The sequence below is a fragment of the Ochotona princeps genome, chromosome 13 (assembly GCF_030435755.1).
Source record: "Ochotona princeps isolate mOchPri1 chromosome 13, mOchPri1.hap1, whole genome shotgun sequence".
In the NCBI taxonomy this organism is placed as follows: Eukaryota; Metazoa; Chordata; class Mammalia; order Lagomorpha; family Ochotonidae; genus Ochotona; species Ochotona princeps.
In genome coordinates, this window is record NC_080844.1 from 34,389,316 (window position 1) to 34,404,370 (window position 15,055).

General features: G+C 35.8%; 1 protein-coding gene across 5 annotated transcripts in view; it reads right to left on the bottom strand.

Annotated features, from left to right (window-relative positions):
* PPP3CB (protein phosphatase 3 catalytic subunit beta) overlaps positions 1 to 15,055 on the bottom strand; it is a 49,492-nt gene that overhangs the window by 23,377 nt on the left and 11,060 nt on the right. For all 5 annotated transcript variants that reach the window (XM_058671070.1, XM_058671071.1, XM_058671069.1 and 2 more), the window contains exons 2-9: positions 14,738 to 14,938; positions 13,922 to 14,046; positions 10,998 to 11,109; positions 6,792 to 6,937; positions 6,387 to 6,526; positions 6,207 to 6,284; positions 6,006 to 6,100; positions 3,336 to 3,461 (exon numbers count right to left, since the gene is read on the bottom strand). In XM_058671070.1, coding sequence (XP_058527053.1) covers positions 3,336 to 3,461; positions 6,006 to 6,100; positions 6,207 to 6,284; positions 6,387 to 6,526; positions 6,792 to 6,937; positions 10,998 to 11,109; positions 13,922 to 14,046; positions 14,738 to 14,938 — 1,023 coding nt within the window. The remainder of the gene's footprint in view (positions 1 to 3,335; positions 3,462 to 6,005; positions 6,101 to 6,206; positions 6,285 to 6,386; positions 6,527 to 6,791; positions 6,938 to 10,997; positions 11,110 to 13,921; positions 14,047 to 14,737; positions 14,939 to 15,055) is intronic.

The following is a 15,055-nucleotide window of genomic DNA, read 5'->3' on the forward strand; positions in this document are numbered from 1 at the left end:
TCCAATGATTCACTCCCCAAGTGAGCCGCAACGGTTGGTGCTGCGCCAATCCGATGCCGGGAACCTGGAACCTCTTCCAGGTCTCCCACACGGGTACAGGGTCCCAAAGCTTTGGGCCGTCCTCGACTGCTTTCCCAGGCCACAAGCAGGGAGCTGGATGGGAAGTGGAGCTGCTGGGATTAGAACCGGCGCCCATATGGTATCCCGGTGCGTTCAAGGCGAGGACTTTAGCCACTAGGCTACGGTGCCAGGTCCTCTATTTGACTTTTTAAAAAAGATTTATCTACTATTGTTGAAAAGTCAGATCTACATAGAGAAGGAGAGACAGAGTGAATGATCTATTCACTGGTTCAACCCCAAGGAACCGCAATGGCTGGCAGCTCAGCCAACCCGAAGTTAGGAGTCAGGAGCTTCTTCTTGGTCTCCCACACAGCTGCAGGGTCCCAAGGCTTTGGGTCGTCATCTACTGCTTTCCCATGCCACAAGCAAGCAGATGGAAGCTAAGTGGAGCAGCTGGGACACAAACTGCCACTCTTACGGGATCTCAGTGGTTGTAAGGCAAGAGGACTTTAGCCGCTAGGCTACCGCACCAGGCCAACTTTTTATTATTTTTAAATTTTTTTAAAGACTTCTTTTATTTTTATTGCAATGTCAGATATACAGAGAGGAGGAGAGACAGAAAGGAAGACCTTCCATCTGATGATTCACTTCCCAAGCAGCTGCCAATGGCCAGAGCTACGTTGATTCGAAGCCAGGAGCCAGGATCCTCCTCTAGGTCTCCCACGCGGGTGGCAGGGTCCACAAGGCTTTGGGCCATCCTTGACTGCTTTTTCAGGCCACAAGCAGTTAGCTGGATGGGAAGCAGGGCCGCCAGGATTAGAACTGACGCCCATATGGGATCCTTGCACTTATAAGGCGAGGACTTAGCCCCAAGACTAAGTGCCAGGCGCCCCCTCCCCCCTTCTTTAAAGATTCATTTATTTTTATGGAAAAGCAGATTTACAGACAAGAGAGAAAGATCTTCCATCTGCTGCTTCACTCCTACCAAAGCATATACTGGGAGCTAACAATTAATGGCCAAGTAGCTGGATCCCTGCCATCTATGTGTGAGCCCTGCCTTTTCTTTCCCGCCTTGCAGCCCCAGCCTGGCCCAGCTCTGACTGCTGCATGAATTTGGGGAATAAAACAGTGGATGTGAGATCTCTTTTCTTGTTCTCCCAAACTCTTTGACTTTTAGATAAATAAAAAATAAACTGAAAAATCTTTAAAATATTGGTCATAATTAAATGTTTAATATGTATAACTGGCACATATGCAGCCATATTATCCGACCTGCATTAGAAATTTTCCAATTTAAGATTTTTTAGGAAGAAATTACAAGTCAGTTCTTGGTTCCCCAAATGTCAAAAAAAATACTGCTTTCCTTTAACTTCAGGGTTACACTATTTTCATTGGAAGCTTCTGACTTAAGGCAGCTGCTTCTTAGGGAACAGAACAGAGGGAAACTGGCTTTTTGACAATAAAACACAAGCAATGTTATACATTGCATTTCACATCAAAAGAAAATTTTTATTAGATCCAAGTAATTTTGGCTATCTGAATAGCTATCACATACTAAAATGACAAAACACGAAATGAGTTATAGGAAATTTTCTTGCTGTGCTCAGTTTCGGTAGGATTTCATTTGTATAAATCCTAAAATATGAACTTAGTATCTTCTTAACTTAGAGAAGATTCTCAAAAATGTTTAAAAGCTTTGAATACTTCCTTGTCTTAGGAAAGGTAAGATGATTTAGAGTGGCAAAGAGAAGAATCCAAGATCAGTTAGTTAGTAGTAGACTTTAAAGGTAGGGACACACATAGCTGTCTACTGATGTTTGTTTTCGCGTTAAGGGGACCATAGAAATCAGAATAAATTCTTCCATCACTCTGAAAAAGCTGGACTATGTTATTCAATTCACTTATGACACTCTGTACTATTTCTTGATAGATGTACTACCTATCTCTGCACTCATTGTCTCTGTATCTTCCATTGTGTAAAAATTTGTAGCATAAACATTTAGATTACACATAAGACTATAATAAAATATCTTCTTATTTGGTGGCATCAGACTCAAATTAGAATCTACAAAATATCTATTTTCCTCTCATGTTACCTCCTCCATTTTAACATTAAAATAACTGAATAACAGTCTAGACTAAAGGCAGGAAATTAGCAGTCTAAACTGAAGACAAGAGAGTAAACAAGATGAATTCTGAAATTCTCTTTAGCTTGATGATGCTATGATTGAAGAATTTCTCATAGACCAAAGATAGAAGGTTGAAAGTGTAATGCATCCCTTGTACCTAAGCCCTTAACTGGTCCCCTTCTCAAATGCTCAGTGGGTAATCCTATCTCTAAATTAACATTGAACCTACTGAGTAAATGAAGACAGAGGGCAATCTGCGCGCGCGCACACACACACACACACAACTGTTTCACATATACAGTTTAAGTATTAATTCTGAATTTTAGAACCAAAATTTGCCTTGGCAGAAGTGACATATCTCATACAGAAAGGAACATTTTGTAACATGCAAGAGGCGAGAAAAAACAGGGGACTACAGAACAAAATGTTTTACAATCGTATCCATACATAGAAACTAAGGCATTGCCTTTAGTGAGAAAATTAACACTAAAATTCAAAAGAAGAATGTGACATTCAACAAAATCACAAGAATTCTACAGAACTAGGAACAAAAGACAGAAACAAAATTTCTCAAATAACATTTGTTTTCTCTTATGAGACCTACGTATGTTCTAGTATGCATCTGTTTAAATTATCAGCGAAGCATTCATATTAATACTTAAACATATTTTTAACACAAGGTAAAACTAGGTTAAAACCTGAAATTCTCTTTATGATTTCTCTCAGTACAAAATGCTATAAAATGACTAACACTGACAAAACAAAACCTATTAAATTGAAATGGCATCCCTAAAAATGAAGTTAAATTATGCAGAGAAGTCCATTCCAAAGCAAAGCTGTATCTCCACTCCTTCATAAAACACTTAAGCTAAAGAAAAATAGAAAGAACACCCAACAGCTGAAGACGACATCAGGCTATTTTAAGTCTTTTCCTAGTCCCCCAGACACCCTCACACGGGGGCTGTAAACAGCTAACCAAAATATCTCTAAGGATCTCATATCCACACCCACTGACACAAGTAGAGGTGCAACCCCAGTGAAACTAGATTTCAAGTTCCTTTAGCAAATATGTGGCTATCACAGTAAACTGGAGTAAATGTAATGATAATACCATAATTTTTTCTTTTTAGAAAACAAAAATTATACCTTTTTCTCCAACAAATGGCAAAGACCATGTGAAGACATCCATAAAATTGGGTAACCAGTAAGGGTGTGGAGAACAGTTAAACTGTCGAATATTCATCACATTATTTTCATACTTTAATACAGCAGCTGCAACATAAGTTACATGTCAATGTAACAATTTGTCTTCCGCCTCAAAAACATAAAATGCAAAAATACTTCTTTAAAAGGGAGAAGGACCAAGGGATACATAGGATCTAGGCTAATACAGAAAGATGGGAACTAATTTCTCTTACTATTATACTTTTTTTTTAAACATACTTCAATGTGAAGCAACATTTTCCTTTGTTATTACTCTTAAAATTTCCAGATACTTTTCAGAGTGTTTTTGTTTCACATTAAATTCCAACAATCTACCTGTACTTCAACTAAATCCAAACTTATGAAAACTCATTTTTCAGAGGAGACACAGAAGAGCAAAGAGCAATTTTCAAGGTTTTGAAAGTTCATACACGATGAATAATTAAAGGTCTTTTTACCTGGAGGTAACCTGAAAATGATAGCTAGATGGTAACAATACAACAAAACAAAATGAAAACCTCACCAACTCAAATATTTTATTTAAGAATACATAAATGTTTCATTATATAAGGCAAGAAATCAGGAGAAAACAATTAAGAAATAAACTAGGAAAAAGCTCTACTACAATATCAAGAAAATATTACAACCAAATAATACAAAAGTACATACTCAGTTTCAGAACTTCCTCAAATTTCAACACGCTTATAAAATTAACAAATTAACTAACATAGACTCTAGTCTCTACCTAAGTTACTTTGTACAATATTAGGTTAGAAGGACTGGCTAACAGCATGCACTAGCTGTGTAATGCTTGGCAAAATATTTTAACTAATTTTTTTTTCATTTATAAAACGGGACTTGCTATGTTCAGCCTATAACAAATTTTAACATCAGATAACGTATTTCACATTAAATCATATAAAATTATGTCATGCTTTGTAGTATGCTAATTATATGGTTAGTTTTTTTCTACTTTAATGAACAGCCCTGAAATATAGATGCTAAAATCTTAGATTTGCAATTACGGCTAATACAGAATCAAAAGTAATCATGCTACACACTACCATTTACTAATTTAATATATATATGCTAGTTTCCCTTATAAAAGTTGAATGTGAAATGGAATTTTTTATTAAGTCTCACAAATTCTATGCTGGTCACATGCTTTTAGATCATATTCAAGGGAGAGGGGGAAAGTAAATCTAGAAAATTGCTTTATGATGGAACGAAACACTGCAAACATATCTACAATACATATTCAAATCATTAACATTATTTACACACAAAATCAGAACTACCAAGAGACACCTGATTTTGACAAGACAAATTCAACAGGTTGAGCTTCTTTTCTAAACACTAAACACTGATCTTTAATTTCTTAAAACTTGACAAAGGACAACCAGTATTGAGCACCAGTTCCTTTAACACTAACAATGGGCAGTCAGAATTGAGGAATCAGGGCACTCGTAGAAAGTTAATTAAAATACAGCACTAGATTCTGTTCTTGAGAATGGTGTAAAAACTTACATTCATTTCTGTCCAACAATGAAGTCAGACACGGGATAGCTAGGCAGTAAGTTCTCACAACATACTCTACATGAGCTAGCTGGCATGGTACTATTCGATCTCAAGCCATTATTTGCCATCATTCAAAACATTTTCTCCTGTTCCTCTTTTGAACTCAACACCATGATCCATATTTAGCAATGACCTCATTATCTTTCTAAATGTACTTTTTAAAGTCTTTAACCTTCTGTTCTTTCTTCCTGGCACATCCACTCCAGTCTAACCCTGACCTATGATATACTCAACTGAATTCCAGGCATGTCAAGACAGAATAAGAGCCTTCTGCTTAATTTTCTTCTTTGAAGACAAACTATATAGACCCAACTGCATTTTTAGTGTCCATGGCAAACACTTAACCACATTAAAATCTTACGAATCATCTGCCGACACGTTATGTTCAGAATAAAAGAAAATCTGATTATTTTGGACATACCAAATTTGGAGGAAAGAAGGACAAATACAAATCATTGAAAACAGAAGACAGAAAGAAGAAAAAAAAAAACAGCAAAAAGAAAGAAAACGGAAGGCTGCTTCCCTGAAAGGAAGTCACGGTAAAGTAACCACAGAAAGCTCAAACACAAGTCTTCATAGTGAAGCAGGGAAAAGACTGGTAATCCAGGTTGGGAACAAGAAAAGAGACAAAGAACCAAGATCAGCGAAAACTGAACAAGAAACATGACAAACTAAACAAGGAGACAGTGCACACACACGAAATGGTCAATGCAGCAGTTATACACACAGAAAAAAGCAATCTAACTTGAAGCGAAAGATTTAAGAAAGGGGAGTTTGAGAAAGTCATGTTTAGTCATCCCTGACACACTTAACTCTGAATGCTTTCTATAAAATACGTTTTGTGAATGACAAGTTGTGAAATGGTTGCATATGACTTGGTTTCACACTTCAGATTTGTGTTTTTCTCTCCCCTCGTTTATATCTTAAGAGGTTTTAATGAGATTTGAACAGTTTGAAACAATGCCCCTTTTTTATTTTCAAAGAAATAAAATAAAATTCCAAAATGTCTAATATTTTTTATCAACAACATCTTACCTTTATTATTGTAGACATCTAAGTAATTAGGTGCCGAAAAAATTGTTATTAATGAAGGGAACCCTGTAGTTTGACTTTTTCTGTACATTCTATAGCTGCAAAACAAATAGCTTAATATGCATCGTAAAGCATCAATCATGGTTATCAAGTTTGATTTCTATTCAAGGCATTACTTTGGGTCAGGGACAACAGAATTCTTACCCTGCATCTTGAGCTTCATGAGCTCTAATAATCGATAACAAGTTATTGTTTTGCAAAAATTCACACACTGCTGGATAGCTGTGGGAGGAAAGAGTAAATTAAGTAAAATAAAGGATTTTTGTATGAAGCGTATCTATTTTAACAAGTGAAATGTCATTTATCTTGGATATTTTTCCTTACTTATAAAAATAAGAACATCCTCGAACTGTATTGTGACTAAAGTGTTCCTGTGATTTCTCACTTCCAAAATCTTCAGAAGGGTCGGACCACAGCAAGTCACACATGGGTCCAAATGCGGGTGGTTCTTTGAATCTATCTAACTGTGAAAAAAGAAAAGGAAGAAAAAAGAACAGAAATAACTCATCAAAAAGTAAGGACAGAACGGACACAGGAAAGTGGTAGGCACCACATTTGAATGCACTCCATACTATATTGTTCTGAATGATTACATTTACTTAAAATATCACCATAATAATTTTTTCCATTACATAATATCGACAATGAAGAAAAGCTTGAAGTGTCTACTCTCAATTCAACAAGGTACTATCAATAGGAATCAGACTTGGAAGTAAAGTATATACTCACTCTCCTAATATCATCCAGTGTGTGGATCTCAGGGGAAAGTCCACCATGAACACATAGAAACTGTTGGTTTAAAAGTGCAGCAAGAGGCAGGCTATCAAAAGCTTCCATACAAGCTTCATATACTCTTTCTGAATATTTAATTTTACCTAGAAAAAGAAAAATTCAGCATTAGAAAATCACATTAATCATTTTTAAACCATAGGCCTACATATTCAATTTTTATTTATTATTCTATCGCCTCACTTCTACCTTGAAATTTTTGTAATGATAATTAGCTTTAAAGGGAAAGACACACAAACACATATATGAAACACTATTATATAGGTGGGAAACATTGACTTAAAATTATAGCAAGAAAACTAAAGTCAGAGAAAACAGACAAGTAGTACTTAGGAGCTGTGTGTTTTCTTGCTATAATTTTAATAGTAGTACTTAGGAGTTAAGAGTAGGTGAAGGCCTGGGAGGAGGGATCCCAAACTCTACAGAATTGTACCACAAAATTCAAAATTCAAAATAAAAATTAAAAACAAAAAAGAGACAGTAGGTGAAGGAGGGTCTGGCATGGTAGTCTAGCGGCTAAAGTGCTTGTCTTGCACACGCCAAGATGCCATATGCACGCCGGTTCTAATCCCAGAGGTCCTGCATCCCATCCAGCTCCCTGCTTATGATCTGAGAAAGCAGTTGAGGACAGTCTCGTTTGAGTTTCCCTTGTGGGTGCAGGCTTCAAGTACATGGCCCATCCTCCGCTGCTTCCCACTTCATGAGCAGGGACCTCGATCAGAAGCACAGCATCCAGGAATCGAAATTGATACTCATGGGCCTGGTGTGATAGCCTAGTGGCTCAAGTCCTCACTTTGCAAATGCAGGATCCCATACTGGTGCTGGTTCTAATCCCAGCAGCCCCATTTGCTGTGCTGGGAAAGCAGCTGAGGACGGCCCAAAATCTTGGAACCCTGTACCCGCGTGGCAGATCCAGAAGAGGCTCCTGGTTCTGGCTTCAGATTGGCGTAGCTCCGGCCATTGCAGTCGCTTGTGGAGTGAATCAAAGGACAAAAGATCTTCTTCTCTGTCTCTCCTCCTATCTGTATATCTGACTTTCTAATAAAAAAATAAATAACATCTTTAAAAAACAAAATTGGTAGTCATATGGGATGTTCGCTATGCATGCAGAGGTTTAACTTAGTGTACCACAGAGCTAATCCTTGGTACTGTTTTTAAGACAGAATATTTACTCTTCCTAAGTTTTTCTAAGGTTTTATTTTTATTTGAAAGACAGATTTTACCTAAATTTGTTTTGTGTATTCAGCAGACAGTTGTTTAAAAGAAAAAAAAAAAAGCTGAGTACGCAAAATTAGAACTCTATAAAAAGCTAAGTAGGCAAAATTAGAACTTTATAAATGTATAAAACAGCCTTAACACTTACTTTAAAGCAGAAGTCAGTAACAGTTGGTACTACAGGAAAGACCACTATATCATAAAAAAAAAATTTTCAACATTTGGAGCCAGTGTAGTAGGTTAACAGACTAACCCTCTGCCTGCAAGTGCCGGCATCCCATATGGGTACTGGTTCATGTCCTAGCTGCTCCATTTCTAATCCAGTTCCCTGCTTGTGGCCTAGAAAAGCAGCAGAGGTTTGCCCAAGATCTTGGGACCCTACACTCATGGGGGAGGCACAACTGAAGCTCCTATGGCCTTGGCCTAGCCCAGCCCCTGCCACTGCAGCCATTTATGGTGTGAATCAGCGGATGGAAAATATCTATATGTCTTTCTGTGTAACTTATCAAATAAATTTGAAAAAATTAAGGTGGGGGCATTGTCGCATAGCAGGTGAAGCAGCCTGGCATCCCGTATAGGCATCAGTTAATGTTCTGGCTGTTCTACTTTCTACTAATGGCCTGGGAAAAGCACCAAGAGATGGCCCAGGTGATTGAGACCCTGCCACCAACATGAGAGATGCTGGCAGCTAACACTCTCTGGGGACTGAACTAGCACATAGAAATTTTTTTCTGTCTGTAGTTCTCTCAAAAAAAAATATATATCTATATTTTTTTAAAGACACACGAGAGTCAAAATTCACAAAATCATGTCTTTTTTTTTTAAGATATCACACACATTCTTTTGCTCCTTCATAGCTTTCAGTTCTTAGATACTTTGGCTTTGCTAGGGTTTTGTGGCTATTAATGACCTAAGCAGAAACACTCAGCTTAGCCTCCACCTCCTCATTTTAATATTTTAGCATGCAAATATAACAAAATTAATACATATCTAGCAACTATGGGTCTAAATTGATAGTCTGCTGACAGGCCTATTTTCTTGCACCTATTTTTTAGTAATAATTCTTATTTGACTTTTTTTAGGTCAAGCACATACTTTCCATAGGTTTCATTGTATTCATTTAGGTCATGACTCTAATCCTCCAAGTCTCATGAATGGTGCCCCTCTGAAATTAACCACCACCACATTTATCCTTCATTGTCTCTACTGAAAGGATCTTTATTGGATTGTGTTTTGGAGTTGTAATAATTCTGAAGTGACAGCTGGCCCTCCAAATCCTAACCACCAATCCAAACAAAACATACACATTAAAAAATTACATCTGTACTGAACATGTATATGCGTTCCTTTTTGTCTCTGTTCTCTACACAACACAGTAACAACTATTAACTCAGCATTTTCGTTATAGTAGTTACTGTAAGGAATCCTGGGATGATTCAAAGTATACACAAGGACGTGAACAGTTTAATTAATAATACTTTATCATTTATATTTTAATATTATCATTAATAATATTATATCATTATATTATAACATTATATCATTTTAATATTATATGATTTTAACAAACACAGAAGTCCAGGAACGAATCCCTTCCAAAGGACGCCTGAATTTCTACTTTCAGAAACTATTTCTAAGACCTGAGATTGTCATGTGTTTTAACAAACACTAAGGTTTAAAGTATGGAAAAAGTTGCACATCGTTATTATACAGCTTATAATAAACACATTATTAAATTATCATTGATTTAACAATGTAAAAGAGAAAAACAGTAAACACTGTACCTTAAGAACTTTAATCAACAGCATGTTTGAATCAATCCACAAAAATAACCACATAAAAAAGTATTACGAACTTTCACAAGAATGCCCCAAAATTAAGGGTTAAAAATCTCCTAATGCAACAATAATTTTTTGTTTTGTTTTCTTTCTTGCTAGGAAAAAATTATAATACTAAAACGATGTACAGGGCCAGTGCAGTAGCCTAATGGTTAAAGTCCTCACATTGCACTGGGATCCAATATGGATGCCGGTTATAACTCTGGTAGCCCCACTTTCCATCCAGCTCCCTGCTTGTGGCCTGGGAAGGCAGTCAAGGATGGCCCAAAGCCTTAGGATCCTGCACCCGCATGGGAGACCCAGAAGAAGCTCCAGGCTCCAGGTTTTGGATCAGTTCAGCTCTGGCTGTTGCGGCCGCTTGGGAAGTGGATTAAGGGACCAAAGATCTTCCCATCTCTCCTCCTCTCTGTATATCTAACTTTCCAATTTGAAAAAAAAATCTATGTACAACTCTATAAGTATATAGAATTACAATGTGACAATTAAAAATTTCTAAAAGACATATAAAACTTCAAATCAGGCCTGACACGATAACCTAGTAGCTAAATCCTACCTTGCATGCACTGTGATCCCATAAGGGCACTGGTTTGTGTCCCGGCTGCTCTACATCCCACTCAGCTCCCTGCTTATAGCCTGGGAAGGCAGTCAAAGACGGCCCAAAGTCTTGGGACCCTGCACCTGAGTGAGAGACCCAGAAGAAGCTCTTGGTTCCTGGCTTTGGATTGGCTCAGCTCTGGCCGTTGTGGTCACTTGGGGATTGAACCAGCAATAGAAGATCTTTCTTTCCATATCTCCTTCTCTCTGTAAATCTGACTTTCCAACTAAAAAATTTTTTCTTAAAAAAAAATAAACCTCAAATTGATCATAACTAATCTGTACAATTTAAACTTAATAGGAAATACTGAAGTGAAAACTTCTGAATTAAATACAATTAAATACAAGACAGTACTCGACAATGTTCCTCAAAGGTTTTCTTGTGTGGGCACAAAAATCTGTTCTTACAAATTGTACTGTAGTCTTCATAACTTTCATTACCCATCTTATTCCAAAAGAATATTGAGGAACAGAAAATATTTCTTCTGGCAGTACTCACATTCCTGTTTAAACGTAAAATATTCAGTAAGGTGTCGGCATTCATGGTTGCCTCTCAGAAGAAATAATGTGCTTGGGTATAGAATCTTCAGGACCCATAAATATAAGACACACTGAAAAAGAAAATGTTTTCAGTAAATTTATCTTGCATCTTTATTTAACTAAGTTTTGCCATTTTTTTCTCTTTTTTCCTTTAACTCTGCTACCCTTACCATCTCTATCAGTCTGCATTATCTCTGTTCTTTACTAAAATATAAGCCCATGAAATCATCAATTTTGTCATCTTACTCACTGAGTCTCCATTTCTAGAAAAGTACCTAGCAAACAGAAGAGTGATAACACTTGTTGAGTTAATGAGTCACATAATTTAATCAGTTTAAATCTATAGGATGTCTAGTAAAAACAGAATTATCAGATTGGTCACCTCCTAAACATATCAGCAAACAAAACAATAATGATGTAAAAAGTAATTACAGCTAACATTTATCAAGTACTCATTGTGTGTCAAGCTAATCTTCCTTATTTACTCTTCAAACTATACTATGAAGTATGTAATATTATTTGTTTTACAAATGAGGAAACTAAGAGCTTTAGTAACTTGCACAAAACCACAAAACAGAAGTAATGGAGATAGGCTTCTGATCCTCTGATGTTAAACATTATGCCATGCTGCTTGATGGAAAGAATGGCCAAGGTTTATGTTTGTGCTGCCAGTTAGGAATGCTGCCTAACATAAGATAGATGCTCAACACCTAAACTAATTCAAACAAAATATAATTTTCTACATAAGAAGGATAATACCATGAACAATAAAGCAGATGCTTTTCTCTAAGCCAATTTAATATAAGATTTCTTAGATCACTTGCTTTAAAAAAGGGAAGATTTTCATGCAGAAAAACATGGTTTATATAATTACAGATAAAAAGGAATATTTGGGCCTGGCATGATGGTTTAATCGACTAATCCTCTGCCTGCAAGTGCCAGCATCCCATATGGGTGTCAGTTCTTGTTTCAGCTGCTCTAATTCCCATCCGGTTCACTGTGTCCTGGGAAAGCAGTACAAGATGGCCCAAAACCTTGGAACCCTGCACCCATGTGGGAGACTCACAAGACGACCCTGGCTCTTGGCTTCAGATTGGCTCAACTATGGTGATTATTACCACTTGGGGAGTTAACCAGCAGATGGAAGATCTTTTGTCTTTCTCTCTGTAAAATGTGCCTTTCCAAGGAAAATAAATCTTAAAAAAATTCATTTTTAGTAAGTCAAGCTATACTGAAATCTGTAACAATTTACAACTTCATTTTGTTCCTGGTGGGGGAAAAAATAGTAAAACCATAGAAATGCTTAATAAACTCAGCTGTTCTTACTGATTATTCTGTTATTTTCCTTTTATAGCAATAAAAGGTATTAATGAATTTATACAAGATTAAATACACCAACACGCTTAATTACCAATAAAGCTTTCTGAAACTATTTACTTCATTATTTTTGTCAAATGCTTCGAAACTTTCTGGTAGGAAGAACTATTTCTGATTTTTCTCAAAGCCAAAACATTATAAATACAGGGAAGGTCGAAGGGACTGTTAATTATATGATAAATGGGAGGAAGAGGAATTTGGAAAAATTCCCAAAGGAAGTAGGACAGATTTCAGAACTCTCTTCTACACTGAGAATCCTAGCACAGAAAATAAGGTTTAATAAAAATACTGGAGAAACAGAAATAAAAGAGTACCCAACACACACACACACAAAAACACTAGGTAAGCCAATCTTCAATAAGCACAGGGGGTTTTAACAGATTTGGAGTCAGACTGCCTGGTTGTGCTGCTCACTGAAGATTAAGCAAGTCACTTCATTTCTCCAAACCTTGGGTTCCTCATCTGTAAAATGGATAAAATAACAGTACTTACCTTATATAACACTGTTGTGAGTACTGATTAACATTTTAAAATTTTGGAACATGCTTTAAACACTAAATGTGCAATGCAAATAACTACCAGTAAAACTGCAACCCTGAAGAACTACAACCCTGAAGTTCTACCTCTAGGAATCTGTCCTACAGAAATAACTAGGCAAGCACACAAAGATGTGTGAAGTAACATGGCTCTCTGAAGCAGCATTTATAATGACAAAAACACTAGGAAGCTTTTAAGACTCTAACAAGGAAATGATTAATTAAACATTGTTTATGCAGTGGAAGACAATGCAACTATTAAAAAATAACACCGTAGGTTTTTATTTAATGTCTTAGGAAAATAGTCACAGGATAAAGAGATACGAAACAAGAAAGCTACAGAACAATTTTACATCATGATACCATTTTAATTTTAAAAAAGAACACAAAAACATATGCCAGCAGAGATTATTTTTTATTTTATCTATAAAATTAGAAAACAAAAGGGAAAAACATTTTAAATAATGATCAACAAGGCATTTTAATAGTTCTTACATTTTTTAAAACACATGAATAGTTTGAGATATTCAAAGATTCTGTATGACATCCCTGAATCTTAGTTACATAAGAGGGTTAAAAGCACATGGCTTAAGCAACAAAAGAATCATAATGTTTTAATTAATGAAAAAGAATTCAATTAATTTTTTCACTTGATTTAATGCCTTTGGGGGAAGAGTGATAAATAGCAGTAGCTATCTTCTTAAGACCTCTTAATAACAAGGCAATAAAGATTCTTCAGTCTGTTCATAATTCCCATTGGGAAAAATAATAATAATTATAATTATATAAGCAGAGTAAGACAAAGAAAGTTAACTGGGCTGAAAGATGGAAGAGAAATAAACAGTAGCTTTTTCCACAAAGTTTAAAGGTATTAAAAAGAACATAACACAAGTACTTTTAGTAACTTATTTTACTAGAAAGTAATAGAAATCAAAACAGCAAATCAAACAACAATAGATATGATTATTACCTCTATACTAAAGTAACCTCTGTCCACATAATCACCAAGAAAAAGGTATCGTGTATTAGCAGGTGATCCTCCTACTTCAAAAAGTTTCATCAGATCAAAAAATTGGCCATGGATATCACCACACACTGCAACAAAAAGATGATCAGATATGAAAAAAAACCTCTGAAATAACAAATTTTACTTAAATTCCAATTTCCTCTACATATGAAACAATGTAAATGCTATCAGGAAATGTCTGAGAAGGAAGTGGTCTGAAGAGTCATGATAGGGCTGATGTGTAACCAAGTGTTCACATGTTTAAGATCTAGAACAAGATGTAACAGAAACAAGGAAATTTGTGGTCAGTGACAAAATTTTCACCTAAATTTATAAAAATTATCTTTAGGAAGTAAAAGATGTGTCTAAATCATAGGATGACAAAACTACAATGGTGGCAATAAAATCTCCATTCTAACTCAACAGTTACTGTCTGCCTTTAAGTGATTGCCTCTGGGATCTGACATCACACCAAAGTATTTGTCCCTAATGATGGAAAGCTAAATGTGGAAACAAATTTAAGTATATGGCCAATATAGCTGATGAAACCTTCACAAAAACTTGCAAAAGACTAACTTTCACATGCAAATTATTTAGGATGGTCAATCAATGAAAAGAGGCAAAGGCTATTATAACTATGGAAAAAAATTTACAAATTCAAGTAATGTCTATGTAATACTAATTTGTTATATAATATAAGCAAAAGAGAAACAGCTTTTTATCTGGAGAAATTAACAATTACATAGTAAAAAATAGTACTGCAAACATAAATTATTGTACCTGTAATTGGAGCTTCTACTTCTATCATGGTTTTCTCCCTCCGAAGGATGGCAGCACCCTCATTGATAATTCTAAGTGCAATTTCTTCATCTACCCGACCTTCTTTCACTAAGTGATTCTTCAAAACATCAACCCTGGGTATTCCATCCATATCAAATACTTCTTCAGATGTCAAACGATGTGTTGGGGGGAAAGGAACAGCTGCAATTTTTTTAAATTAATAAAAACTAAGTCACTAATAGCATTAACATAAGAACTAATCATTCAAACTAAATACACAAGCATAAATCAGAAAGCAAAATATTTGGATGACAAAAT